This window comes from Nannospalax galili, unplaced genomic scaffold (assembly GCF_000622305.1).
Source record: "Nannospalax galili isolate Female #2095 unplaced genomic scaffold, S.galili_v1.0 scaffold1134, whole genome shotgun sequence".
NCBI lineage: Eukaryota > Metazoa > Chordata > Mammalia > Rodentia > Spalacidae > Nannospalax > Nannospalax galili.
In genome coordinates, this window is record NW_008333784.1 from 85,911 (window position 1) to 99,275 (window position 13,365).

At 39.9% G+C, this 13,365-nt stretch overlaps 1 protein-coding gene across 5 annotated transcripts in view; it reads right to left on the reverse strand.

Annotated features, from left to right (window-relative positions):
- The window catches only part of LOC103730288 (zinc finger protein 345), a 23,493-nt gene extending 11,358 nt beyond the window's left edge, over positions 1-12,135 (reverse strand). Inside the window, exons 1-2 of one of the 5 annotated variants that reach the window (XM_029561282.1) lie at positions 12,019-12,132; positions 10,701-10,868 (exon numbers count right to left, since the gene is read on the reverse strand). Coding sequence is in view for 2 of the 5 variants with exons in the window: in XM_008828475.3 (XP_008826697.3) it covers positions 11,908-12,000 (93 nt within the window). In the remaining 3 variants the exon portion in view is untranslated. Of the gene's footprint in view, positions 1-5,380; positions 5,476-10,700; positions 10,869-11,907 lie in introns of those variants that run through there. The other 4 variants (XM_029561283.1, XM_008828474.3, XM_008828475.3 and 1 more) reach the window with 4 other exon arrangements.
- Between the last annotated feature and the right edge of the window lie 1,230 nt (positions 12,136-13,365).

Genomic DNA, 13,365 nt, shown 5'->3' on the forward strand with positions numbered 1-13,365 from the left:
TACAGCAGCAGGTAAAGGAGTTTGCCTCCAAGCCTGTGATCTGAGTTCAATCCTAGGGACCCACATGGTAGAAAGAGAAAAATGATTCCCACAAATTGTCCTCTGACCTCCATGTATGTGCTATGGTACATACATGTCCATATACATACACAAAGAAAATTTTAAATAAAAAGTATTGAGTCATAAGAATTATGTTATGGTCAGGCACTGCCTCTTCCACCTCTATTTGCCACAGTATTTGAGAGGAAACTCACTAAGCCAGACTACCTTCTCTCAAACATTTTGGAATGGTAATGTGACAGTTTCCTCTGAGACACTTTTCCTACTTGAGTAACTTGTACTTGAGTTTCCAGACAGATCCCTGGAGTCCTAAGGCAGTTTAATCTTGTTTGCCTGGGAGTGACTTGTGCTCTTTACCACTTATTTACATTTGATCCATTTGGGCTGGAGAGATGGCTCAGCATTAAGAGCACTGACTGCTCTTGCAGAGGACCTGGGTTTGATTCCCAGCACCCACATGGCGGCTGCAAACTGTCCTTAACTCCAGTTCCAGGGGAATCTGAGGCCCTCTTCTGACCTCCACAGCACTGCACAACACAGGTGCACTCACTTGCATGCAGGCAATATCCTCATACATGTAAAATAAAAATGGTGAATAAAATGTTTGGGAAAAAAAAAAAATCATTTTGAAAAATATCCCAGAATAGACATGAGGAGGTGGGTAAGAAGTTCCAATCCCATCTAAGGAAACTGTGGCAAAAGATGGCTGCTGGGATGGGGAGAGACAGTGTCTTTCAAGCATGAGAATCTTGGTAAATTAACCAGGCTTCAGTGGATGGACCTACACAGAAGGACATTTGGGAGCACAAATTAGACTCTACAGACATATTACATATATAAAATACAGTACATTAAATTGGGTGAGGAACAATAAGAGGAGTTGAGGATAGGGGAGAGGGCATCTAAATACCATCAAATTATATTGTACAAAAATTGCAAAAATTCAATAAAAATTTTAAAATATTCATTCTAAAACCAGTATTATTTTAGATGTCCTAGAATATAGTCTTATGCCTCATTTTTTTCAATTACTGCATTAATATGACTGCCTACATTTTTTTCCTCTCAGTATTTATTTGATGTTTTTATTCTACTTTTTGTTTGTTCATATGTATTTCTTCCTTTAATTGTAAATTAGGCAAAATTCCAAATGGAGTAAGTTTAGCTCAATATCTGTGACCGAGTCTGTAGCCTCTTTTGATTAATAATTGTTAATGCTGTGCTGCAAACTTGGGTCTTTGAGTATTTTTATTTTTTTTATTAAAAAATATTTTTATGATTTTTTAAATTTATTATTTTTATTTTATGAGTGTATTATCTGCATGTATGTAAGTGCACCCATGTCATGCAATGCCCACAGAGGTCAGAAGAGGGATCCCCTGGAACTGGAGTTATGGATGGTAGTTAGCTGTCATGTGGGTGCTGGGAATTGAACCTGGGTCCGCTGTACAGAGCAGCTAGTGCTCTTTAACTGCTGGGCCATCTCTCCAGCCCCCTTATTTATTATTTTATTTTTATGTGTATGTGTGTAACTGCACCTGTGTGGTGCAGTGCCGATGTAGATCAGAGAGGGGTTAGTTTCCCTGGAACTGGAGTTATGGTAGTTCGTGGGTGCTAGTAATCAAACCTACATCCTCTGTAAGAGCAGCCAGTATTCTCAACTGCTGAGCCATCTCTAGCTCCTGGGTATCATTTCTAAACTAAAAATAAATGCACATACTTTAGAAATTTGTGAAGATAGGATAGAATGTGTGCATACATCTCCTAACATGGTAGAGGATGCATATATGTATTTCTTCCTTTCTGACATCATTATCAATTTTCCTTGTGCTAAGCCAAAAGAATTGGTTCCTATATTTAATTATACCAAAGAGCGATAGAATTAAAAATAAAAGACACTTTCAGAGAAAATCTACTTGAGTTTGTTATTATGAAGGTGTTCCTATATTGGGCATCTCAGAGCATAAATTCTAAAGAAAAATACAACAAACCTATATGAGAGTTCATTAGAATTAGGGATTTTGGTTCATTTAATATTATTAAGTGTTCAAAGGGATCTCTCACTCATACTATTTCATTTCTGTTTTGGAATTAGTGTTTTACTATGTAGCCTAGACTGAATTACCACTTGCCACAATCTGTCTGACTTAGTCTCCTAAGTAATGAGATCATGCTCCCTGATGCATAGCTTCATGTTAACTCTTGAGTAAAACATTTTCCAAGTGCCTGAAAACTTCCAGGGAACCAGGACAATATGGTGTTTATTTTAAGATTTAAAAAAAAAATGCTTTCGGAAAAAACAAAAACAATATAATAAAAAAAAGTGTATGCAAGCTTAAAATGGAGTGGGAAAAGGGGTTTGCATATTCTAGTAAAGCATTTGTAATTCAGGAAATAAGAACTAAAGAAAAATCAAATACCTTAAAGTAAAATGAACTGCCAAGAGATTTCAAAAAGCTCTTCACAAGGAGATATTAAAATGACAAATGGGCTGGAGAGATGGCTCAGTGGTTAAGAGCACTGACTGCTCTTGCAGAGGACCTGGGTTCAATTCCCAGCACCCACATGGCAGCTATGAACTGTCCTTAACTCCAGTTCCAGGACCTCCACAGCACTGCACAACATGGTGCACTCATATACATGCAGGTAGTACACTCATACACATAAAATAAAAATAGTAAATAATAAATAAAATATTTTTTTAAAAACGACAAATATATACAACTATGTAAAGAAGCTAAAACAGAAGCCAGCAGATACTACCGCATAATCACCAGAAAGGTTAAAAACATGAAAATAAAGGCAAAAACAGAAATCTGAACAACCACCACAAAGATGTTAAATGACTGGAAATGTCATATACTGAGGTGACAGTGCAAACTGGTGTAGCTACTCAGGCACATGTTATAAACCATCAATTCTACTCCTAGGCAGAACAGATATGCACTGAATGGTTCTATAAGACTGTCCTAATAGCACTAGTTGGAATAGAAAAAACAACTGCCATTAGAGAGAATGGAGGGGTACAGATATGATGCAATAATGGAATTTTTGGTGTCATAATTAATGCTAAATTTGTTTCCTTCATTGACCTATACAACTGTGTCTCAGTGGGTAAAGTGCTTACTATGAAAGCATGAGTTCAGAACCCTAGCACCCACATAAAAGTCAGGTGGTGAAGCATGAGTCTGTAAGTCCAGTACTGGGGAAGTGGAAAGAAGTAGATCCCTGAAGCTTGCTGGGCAGTCAGACTATCAAAATACTAAGTTCAGTGAGAGACCCTGTCTGAAGAAAAAAAAGCGGGGGGAGCTTGAGAGCAATAAAGGAAACTCTGGCCTCCACACATGCATTCATAGGTGAGCAAACCTACATGCACATGTGTGTATATACCACACACACACACAAATAAATAAATAAATAAATGAATGAAAACAAACCTGAAATTATTTAAAAAACAAGTGTGGTTGCAAGCACCTCTAGCCCAGTACTAGAATGGGTAAAGACGAAGATCACCAGCGCTTACCGGCCAGTCTAGCTAAAAAAAACAGAGCTCCAGTTCCAGATCTTGTCTCAAAAAATAAGATAGACAGCAATAGAGGACACCCAACACCCTTCTCTGGCCTTTCCACATACATACATGGGTGCACACACGTACACACATACACATACACACACACACACACACACACACACACACACACGAAAAAAACCAAAATATTTTATACATCAAGAATTTGTTTGAGATGTTGGCATACATAAGTTTGACATTAATTCTGAAATGCAATTGTTAAATACAGTATTAGAAATTAAAATATTCAACTACATCAATAAACATGATTTTTTAAAATGAATTTTAAAATAAAAAATGTCAGAAGAAGAGGAAAGAGGGATTATAAAATGAATAATAAAACACGGATGGCAGATATGTTAATTGTGGTGCTGATTCCATGTATGTGCACATATGTCAAAATAGAAAATGTTTTTAAACATATACATTATTACATGCCAAATATACCTTAATGAATCTTTAAAAAAATAAAGTGCAGTATGTACGTAAACCTGAGACTACAAAGAAAACATAGTTTTCAAAAAACAAAACAGCTTAAGAGGGGGCTGGAAAGATGGCTCAGTGATTAAGAGCACTTGGCTTCTCTTGCAGAGGACCTGGATTTGATTCCCAGCGCCCACAAGGTAGTCGATAACCATCCATAAATCCAGTTCCAGGGAAATCAGAAGCCCTTTTCTGACCTCTGCAGGCATTCTATGACACTGATGTACTTACATACGTGCAGGCAATATATGCCTATACATATACACATATATTTAAAAATAAATATTTTTAAAAACAGTTTAAGAGTTCATTAGCTAATTTCAAAGGCTCAATAGTTTAGAAAAGTGAGACTTTATAAAAAGAAAACAAACTAAAAGAGCAAAATTGACATTACAACTAACACTCCACAGAGAATATCACCATCAATGCCAATTTCGGTTCTTTTGAAAGAACAGGCTTTTAGAGTCAGCAAGATGGCTCAGTGGACAAAGTACTGCTACCAACGCTAACAACCTGTGTTAAGATTCCCGTAATTAACACCATAGAAAGAGGGAAATCAATGCTCACAAGATGTCCTCTGACCTCACATGAATTCCATAGCACCCATGTGCTCACCCCCACTCACAAGATAAATGTAAAAATAAATAATAGAATAATAATGAAATGAAAAGAGCTCTAGTACAGTTGGCAAGGAGAACATGCTAATTATATTCACCGGATATATATGCTTATATAGTTATGGCTCATTTCAGAATCTTCTGAGAAATGCACATTAGGTGACTGTGACAATGTGAAAATATAGAATAAACTTACACAAACCTAGACGGTATAGTACCATCTGTGTTAGACACTATCATACCTGAAGTCCATCACTGAACATAATAATGTCCTTGTGATTTAAAAACTTTAGCAATCTATATAGACCTAGCAATGAGATGAATAAAAAAATCAGAAGAACTAAAGACAGAGCCTTAAAATGTCTCTTGCCTTTTAGACAGCTGTGACAGAAATTGTGTGAGAAAGAAAATAGGGGGAAAAAAAGACTCCTCAATAGAAACTGCTGGGACAATGGAGTATGTATGGGGGGGATTGCTAGGAGGAAGAAGAGGAGGAACATCGCTACCATACCCTATCCTTATATCCTATACGATACATCATTTTCAGAAGTAATAAGTACCTAAATATAAAACACTTAAAAACAAAGGGAAGGGAGCTATGTTTTCAGCTACATAAAATAAAATATTCATTAACTGGATTATATTAACTTACAATTTCTCATCTTGGGTTGGTGAGATGGCTCAAGAAAGTGTGGTGACCTGGAGTGCAGTCCCCAGAACGCAAGTAAAGTTAAAGGAAGCAGGGCATGGTGGCGCACACCTTTAGTCCCAGCACTCGGGAGGCAGAGGCAGGTGGATCTCTGTGAGTTCAAGGCCAGCCTGGTCTACACAGCGAGTTCCAGGACAGCTGGGGCTACAGGGAGACTCTGTCTCAAAAAAGACCAAAAAAAAAAAGGTGAAAAGAAAGAATGCCACAAATGTGTTTTCTGATCTTTATATGCATGTTGTAGTATACACATTCACACACAGAGTAATAAGTAAAGCACCACCCCATGATACACATGAATATATTATACTCAGTAGTTACTGAAGAGAAAGGAGATATATTGTTTCACAATTACATAAAACTATATTTTAAAAGAAAATACTCATAAACTAGACTATATTAAATTAAAATTCTATTCTTCAAATTTTATCATTAAAGCATGATGTGAGCAGTAGTGGGGACTCACATGGCCAAATATTTTTAACACAACAGAGAAAGACAGAGAACCCAGAGAGAAGTGGACAGAAAACTTCACAAAGGAGACAGATAAATAAATGTATGTGTGACATGAATATATTTTGCACATATACAGATTTTAAGAAGATTCATAAACATAAATCTGTTTTTTTTACAGAAAAACAACACATGCGTAGATAAAATTCACTACAAAGATGGACATTTCCTCCCCAAAACTGAGCTATACTATTACATCAAAATTTCAATGCTTAATATTTAGTGAAACCAACCAACAAAATTCTGATATTCACCTAGATGTATGGCTAATTGGCCAATAAATTCCTGAATTATAAGCACAGGAAGAGTAGTTATCATTAAAAACATATTATGAAAGTAATATAAGGTCCAAGGAATCACAATATAAAAAAAACCCAAGTATAAATCTTTATAGGTATTGTTAAGAGCAATAGGAACTTCTGCTATTCCTGACACTCATCAATAGGAACTTCTGCTATTCCTGACACTCATCAATGGCCGTTGAAAAGCCCAAGGAAGGAGTCAAGACTGAGAACAATGACCCTATTAATTTGAAGGTGGCAGGGCAGACGGTTCTGTGGTGCAGTTTAAGATTAAGAGGCATACACCACTTTAATGAAAACCTAATGTGAACAGGGTTTGTCAATGAGGCAGATCAGGTTCCGATTTGATGAGCAGTCAATCAATGAAACAGATGCACCTGCACGGAAGGAAATGGAGGATGAAGATACAATTGACATGTTCCAGAAGCAGACAGAGGTGTCTACTGAAAGGGAACCTGCTACTTTACTCCAGAATTTTGTTACAGGCCAAGAACCCAATCCTCAATTAGAAGGCCACAATTTGGTTCCACCACATCCTGACTACTACAGTACAGTTTTCTCTACTCTTTTATTTCCCTGTGCCTGTTCCTTTATCGTGCATGAAGTAACCAGTGTGTGCACAAGCATACTGCACTTTTTTTTTAATCTAAATGACCGTTGTTCTGTTTTGGTTGAAATCAAATGGAGATGGTACAACAACAAAACACCCAACAACACAGAAATCCTCACATTCCTTGTTGAACTGGAGAATTTTCATGCTTTTCATTTATTATTATAAGACCAAGGAAAATTATATAAATTTTTTGTTCGGAGCTGTTACACAAAGGGCACTCTGTCTTTAAGTAGGAGTGAATTACTCCTGAAAGAAAATGAATTCTAGTTTTCCCTTCAAGTCAGGCATCTTGTTTAAATCAACTTTTTTTAAGAAAAATAAAGAGCAACAGGAAAGACCAAATGTTAGGAAGCTAGTTAAGAAGTCATCAGGTGGGGGCTGGAAAGACAGTTCAGCACTGGCTGCTCTTACAGAGGACTGGGGTTTGAAACCCAGCACCTATATGGTGCTAACAACTGTCTGTAACTCCAGTTCCAGGGAATCCAATGCCCTCTTCTGACCTCTCCAGGCATTGCAAGACATTGGTGCACTTACCTACACGCAGGCAATACACTCATACACATAAATAAAATATTTTTAAGAAAAAAAAAAAAGAAATAATCAGGTATGGAGGTCACTGGGGATGGACTTCTGCAGCAGCAACAGTGTGCAGAACCAGAACTGAGAAACAACAGGGCTCTGAATACAGAAGAAAACAATGGGATCTGGGGCACATTTCTGGCCCTGGAAGGAGACATCAACTGCCGAGGTCACTAACAGATAATAAGCTAAACCTTGTAAGATTATTATCTAGCTGGAGGCTTTCTGATAAAGAAAAAGAACAAGGAAATATATTCTCCCACTAAGAATTGATCTAAATAAGCCTGTCAATCAACTACACAGAAAAACAACCCTGAGGAAAAAGTTGCCTCTTCTAGAGACTAAAAAATAATTTTTCTAAAATGCAGATGGGCATAATGGTCCTTTTGGCCAATATCTACTGTGTTGGTTATTGATTGCATAACTCTGACAAAGACTCTTAAAGATAGGAAAGATTTAGTTTAACTCACAGCATTGAGTACAATCTAGCCTGATAAGGAAGGAATAGTGGAAAAACCGACTGTACCTGCAGCAGCAAAGTGTGAGACAGTTGGCCATACTGTACCTGCAGCCAGGAGGCAAAAAGAAGAATCAAGTGCTTTCTTTCTCCTTTTCATTCAGTTTGGGACCCCAGGCCACACGCAAGGTGAATATTCCCTACTCAGTTAAACAATTTTGAAAACACTTAGGAAATACAAACATTCCCAGAGGTATATCTCCTAGGTGATTCCAAATCCAGTCATGCTGACAATGAAGAACAATAAACTGTCACATCTGTTCTCACTCCTTGAGCATGTGCTATACAGCAATGATCCTTTGGGCCACTACCCACTTTCATCCTTTCAATGGGCTCACCTGTGCTCTACAATAACAGACCCAGTTTTCCACACTCCTTAAATTCTTATCTAATTCAGAAGAATTCAGGGAGCCAAGGGGGGTCACATCAAGATCTCAGAGATACAACCATAGCAACAATGCCACTAAACTGTAAATAGATTAAACAACATAATTAGGGGCTGGAGAGATGGCTCAATGGTTAGGAGCACTGACTGGTCTTACAGAGGACTGGGGTTCAGTTCCCAGCATCCACATGGCAGCTAACAACTGTCTCTAACTCCAGCTCCTGGGGATACGATGCTCTCTTCTGGCCTTCACGGGCACTGCATGACATGGGTGCATGCAGGCAATACATTCATACACATAAAAATAGTAAATAGAAAAAAAAACCCGAAAAACAAAACCATAATTAAAAGGCAATTTTGGGACCTGGGAGAAAAAACAATCCTAAAGTTCACGCACAGAATGTTCAAGACCCTGGGTTCAATTTCCAGGACCTACAACAGGACAGGAAGCTCCTAACTCTTCCTCAAGCTGAATAAAGACCAACTCATGTTTCAAGTCCCTCTGAGAGAAAATCATAAATGAGCTAAGAGTTCTACACACTGGACAACTGAGAAAATATCCACATTAAATGTGTGGGAAAAGCTGAATCAAAATTTGAGCACAAATCCTATCTTAGGCAATGTGCTATACAACTGGAAAATAATTCTAAATCATTGCATTGAGGAGAAAAATTGGGAACACACATGAACTTAATAAAGTTCCCTGTGGTTTAGATCTTAATTTACCTAGCAAAGAAAGAAGAGGAAGCAGAGTGGTTTTATATGATCACTCAAGTTCTTCCACAGGCATCATTTCTTGGAATCAAAGCAAAGGATTTAAAACTCAAAGATTTGTTTCTCTCTGAAAGATATGTTCCTGCTGTCTGCCAACTGCTCTGTAACAGGGAGTCAACAGAGGTGAGGGGGAAGTAGACCTCTGGCAGTCTCTGTGGACACTCAGGACTTCCTGAGTTCCCCCCATACTAAGTCTGATCTATCAATTCCTCCTGGAAGGAGTCTGTCAGTGTACTGAGTGTCCCAAGTTTAAACATTTTCCATTCTAGCACATTTTAAATCTTCAACTCCCCCTGAATCACAGAAAAACTAATGATTTTAAACATGGGAGCAAACATGCCCATGAGCTCAACCACCCTCCACACCCAAAATTAAGAGAAGGAGCTAGAAAGCAGAGATTTACTCTTCCAGTAACTACTTGGTAGCCTAGGTTCATCCTAACAAATATGTACCAGGGACTCAATGCAGTAGTTAGACAGCAGACATCCTGAAGCCTGAGACTGCTGACAGAATTATTATCTAAAAGCTGGAAACAGCTGAAGTGCCTTTCAGATGAAGGGATACCAACAGATTCCTCCCACCCCTGGGGCAGCCAGTTGCTCCCCTGACAGGATCTATCTAGGAAGAATGGACCCAGATGCTGGTATGCACTGAACTCCCCTAGACATCAACGATGTGGCAGCTTGTGTCAGGTCCTAGTGCCAGGCAGCCCTGAGACCCAGAGCAAGGAAAGGAATGGTGAGACGAGGATAGACCTATCTCTATGTGGAATCTCCAAAGGGGAAGCTTAATCCAAAAACATTCTGACAGGATTCCAATGCCTAAGGAAGACAAAAAGAGGCAGTAACATTTTTGTTTGTTTCCACAGGAGTCAAAAGTGGGATTTTTAAATATGAAAAATTAAAAACAGAGTAAATGCTTTAAAATGTGCCATCCAGTATGTAGAGCAAAAAATGACAAAATACTATGTCATTTGAAATGTAATATAGGTTGGTTACCCAGCACAGCCAGATGGTAACACCCTATTGCTGAAGACACTACATATATGAGCTGTAGAACAAACAAGGAGAAATCAAGCTGGTGCTGATACCAGAGTCTCATCTCTACTGGCTTGTGCTCACAGTGCTGGAAGGTGCTATGCATGCTACTGGAAGTAAAAAGTAATCATCAAACTTATCCAGCAGTGAATCCTGTGAACAACAATAACAATTGGGCTGGCAAGATATGCCCACCGGTGCAATAGTGGCACAAATATTATGGGAGTAACTAACCACTCTTTAATTGGATTTAAAATCCACTTCCTAGGATGCAACCCACTGACATTGGTATCAGGCTTAGGAACTTGAGGCTAGACAGGTTACAGGACATAGGGGAGAACCTAATACTAATTTTCTACTAAATAGTTATTGTATTAAACTGACTCTTAATGACTTATTGTTATACTCATAGATTAATGCATCTCTCAACTCTCACCAGAGAAGTTTCCTTATGGAACAGATGGTGATTAACACAGAAACCCCCAACTGGCCAACACACAAAGAACAAAAGGTGGCAGAGTACTTATCCCTGAACAGGACACTTACATCCCACTTCTGCCTCCCAAGGCTCAGGAATCATTGTAGAAGTGGGCGCATAAAGACTGTTAAGAGCCAGACATAGTGGATGATCACATGGAAACGGTTTTTCAAACAGTTGGTCAGCTACTCCATGAACTCACAGCAATAGTGACAGCATGCACAAGCCCATGCAACCTCAAACAAGAAAAAAAAAATCTCAGCGAAGACACGAGGAAGTGGGCAAGAAGCTCTAACCCCATCTAAGAAAACTGTGGCAACTGGAGGGACAGAAACAGTCTCTTTCAAGCATGGGACTCTTGATAGATTAACAAGGCTCCAGTGGATGAACCCACACTGAAGGACATTTGGGGACACAAATTAGACTCCAAGGTGAAGATCAGGGAGTGGATCTAAGTATCAACTTATAAGAAAATCGCAAAAATTCAATTACATTTAAAAAAAAAAAAAAAAAAGAAAAAGAAACGTGGGGACTGGAGAGATGGCTCAGGGGTTAGGAACACTGGCTGCTCTTGCAGAGGACCTGGGTTCAGCTAGCAACTGTCAGTAACTCAAGTTCCAGGGGTTTTGATGCCCTCTCTTTTGGCCTCCACAGGCATTGCACGCATCTGGTGCACTTACATACATGTACATAAAATAGAAATTTAAAAATTAAAAAAAAAAAGAAATGTTAGCACGGAAAACGAATAGGAGATAATATTGGCAACAAGTAAAGCGGGTGTTTGGGAACGCAGTCAAGGATCTGGAAATTTAGAAATCTAGTGCCAGCCATAGGAGCAGTAACGCTGGGGAGAAAAGAGGTGTCCGGATTTGAAACTCCGCTTCCCATACATTTGGAACATTCAGGAGAAGGTCCTGAAGGCCTCACGGAACACAGCTGCTCTCACTGCAGGAAAACCACGCAGGGGGCTGGGATGCTCCCTTGACCATCCTCCACACCATCCGGGCTGCTTGGATTGCAGCTGGAGAGGGCTCCAGAGGGGCAGAAGTCGCTTCACAGACCAGAGAGGCCCCCTGTCCGACTCCCAGGCGTAGCCCCACCAGCACAAAGACCTGCAGCCCAGAGGCGGAGCAGGACTAGCCGCAGCCGCGGTAGGGAAGCACCTGCCGCAACGGAAGCTCAAGCCTGCGGACATCGGGAAGGCCCGACCTGCCGCAGCCGGTTCGCACCAGCTTCACAGCCTCCCTCCAGACTCCCGGCGTTGCGCACACTCACCATCTGACTGCCGTGGCGCCCGGCATCTTCCCTCATCCACCGGCCGCCTCGGCCGGTTCCCACCAGCTCCACACAGCCTCCCTCCAGGCTCATGGCGCCACGCACACTCACCATTCTCTCCTGACTTCTGCAGTGGCTGGCGGCCGCCCTGTGGATCGCCAGGCACGCAGATCAAGCGGCGACCGGATGCAGGAGGGCCACGCAAGCGTCCAAACCGGAAGAGATGGCGCCTGAAGAGGGTTCCCAGAGCCTGGACTAAGGAGACAATCGTCGAAAGCCCGCCCCCTCCGCCCTTTCTTTGTGTCTGATTGGAAGGTCTCACCATCGTGCTGCTGATTGGATAGACCTTCAAGTCCCTCCCCTTGAAGTCAGGCCCTGTTTGAGGACACCTACCTAAGGCTAAATGAAGCCCAAACCTGTTCTTAGTACAGCTGTTGTTAGTCCCTTAAGTGGGTATTTGCTTTTAACCTTGTACATAAGGTAATATCCGTTTATGAATCTTATGTATACATATTATCTGTAATAGGGGAAAATCATGGCAACTATTTTTAATTTTCCTGTAACGTTACTATGTTCTCCTGGAGATGGAAGAGTCTTGAAGGAAATCTGGTTTTATGAAGAGGTGGCCTAAATTTTAAAATGGGAAAGCAAGTTGCCTAAGCAGCAATGTCCAATATAAAAGAAAAGAGTAACACACAAATGTAATTTTAAATTAAAAAAAATTAAAGCAGGTGATATTGATTGTAATAAAAACCTAGTATGTCTGAAACGTTACTGAAACTTATATACACACACACTCTGGTAACTAAATCTTTACTAAGTCTGCAGCAGAGCTCAGTTCAGGTCTGCCATGTTCCTCCTTTGAGAGCTGTGACTTTCCTGATCTCAGGAAGGTGAAGAGCCTCAGAATCTCTCTCATTTTTGACAGAGGTGAAGAAATACAGTTCCCTGCCAATACTTCAAACCCAGTGAAGGAGAGGAACAGTGTCCTAAAAGAGTGCAGGGAGCTCCAGCCAGGAAATGTCCAAAGGTAAGCCAATGCTTCTAGTGCTGCTGAGCATAAGCCCATCTTTCTCCCAGAGAAAAGCAAAGAAAGTGCTCCAGGAAAAGAGAAGCTCATGTCTCCAAATCAATCTATGGCTTTTCCCTCTGGAATTTAAACAGATTAAAGGTTAAATTCCTATTTTACAATTTGGCCTTGGACCTAATTGTCAGTCTGTGGATGTCTTATTTTCTCTTGTGAGGTAGAGTTCTGGGAAAGTTTAAGAACCCAATTATATGCAAATACATCTGCACAAATTTCTGTATAACACCATCTAGCAAGAGATCCAACTTAAATTAATAAACAAAATGTGTGCATAGCAGCTACCATTTGACAAGTAATTTACGATCAAAATATTGAGCCATGGTATCATACCTATAAGGATGTGTTACTTATCTATCACTGGGTAACAAACC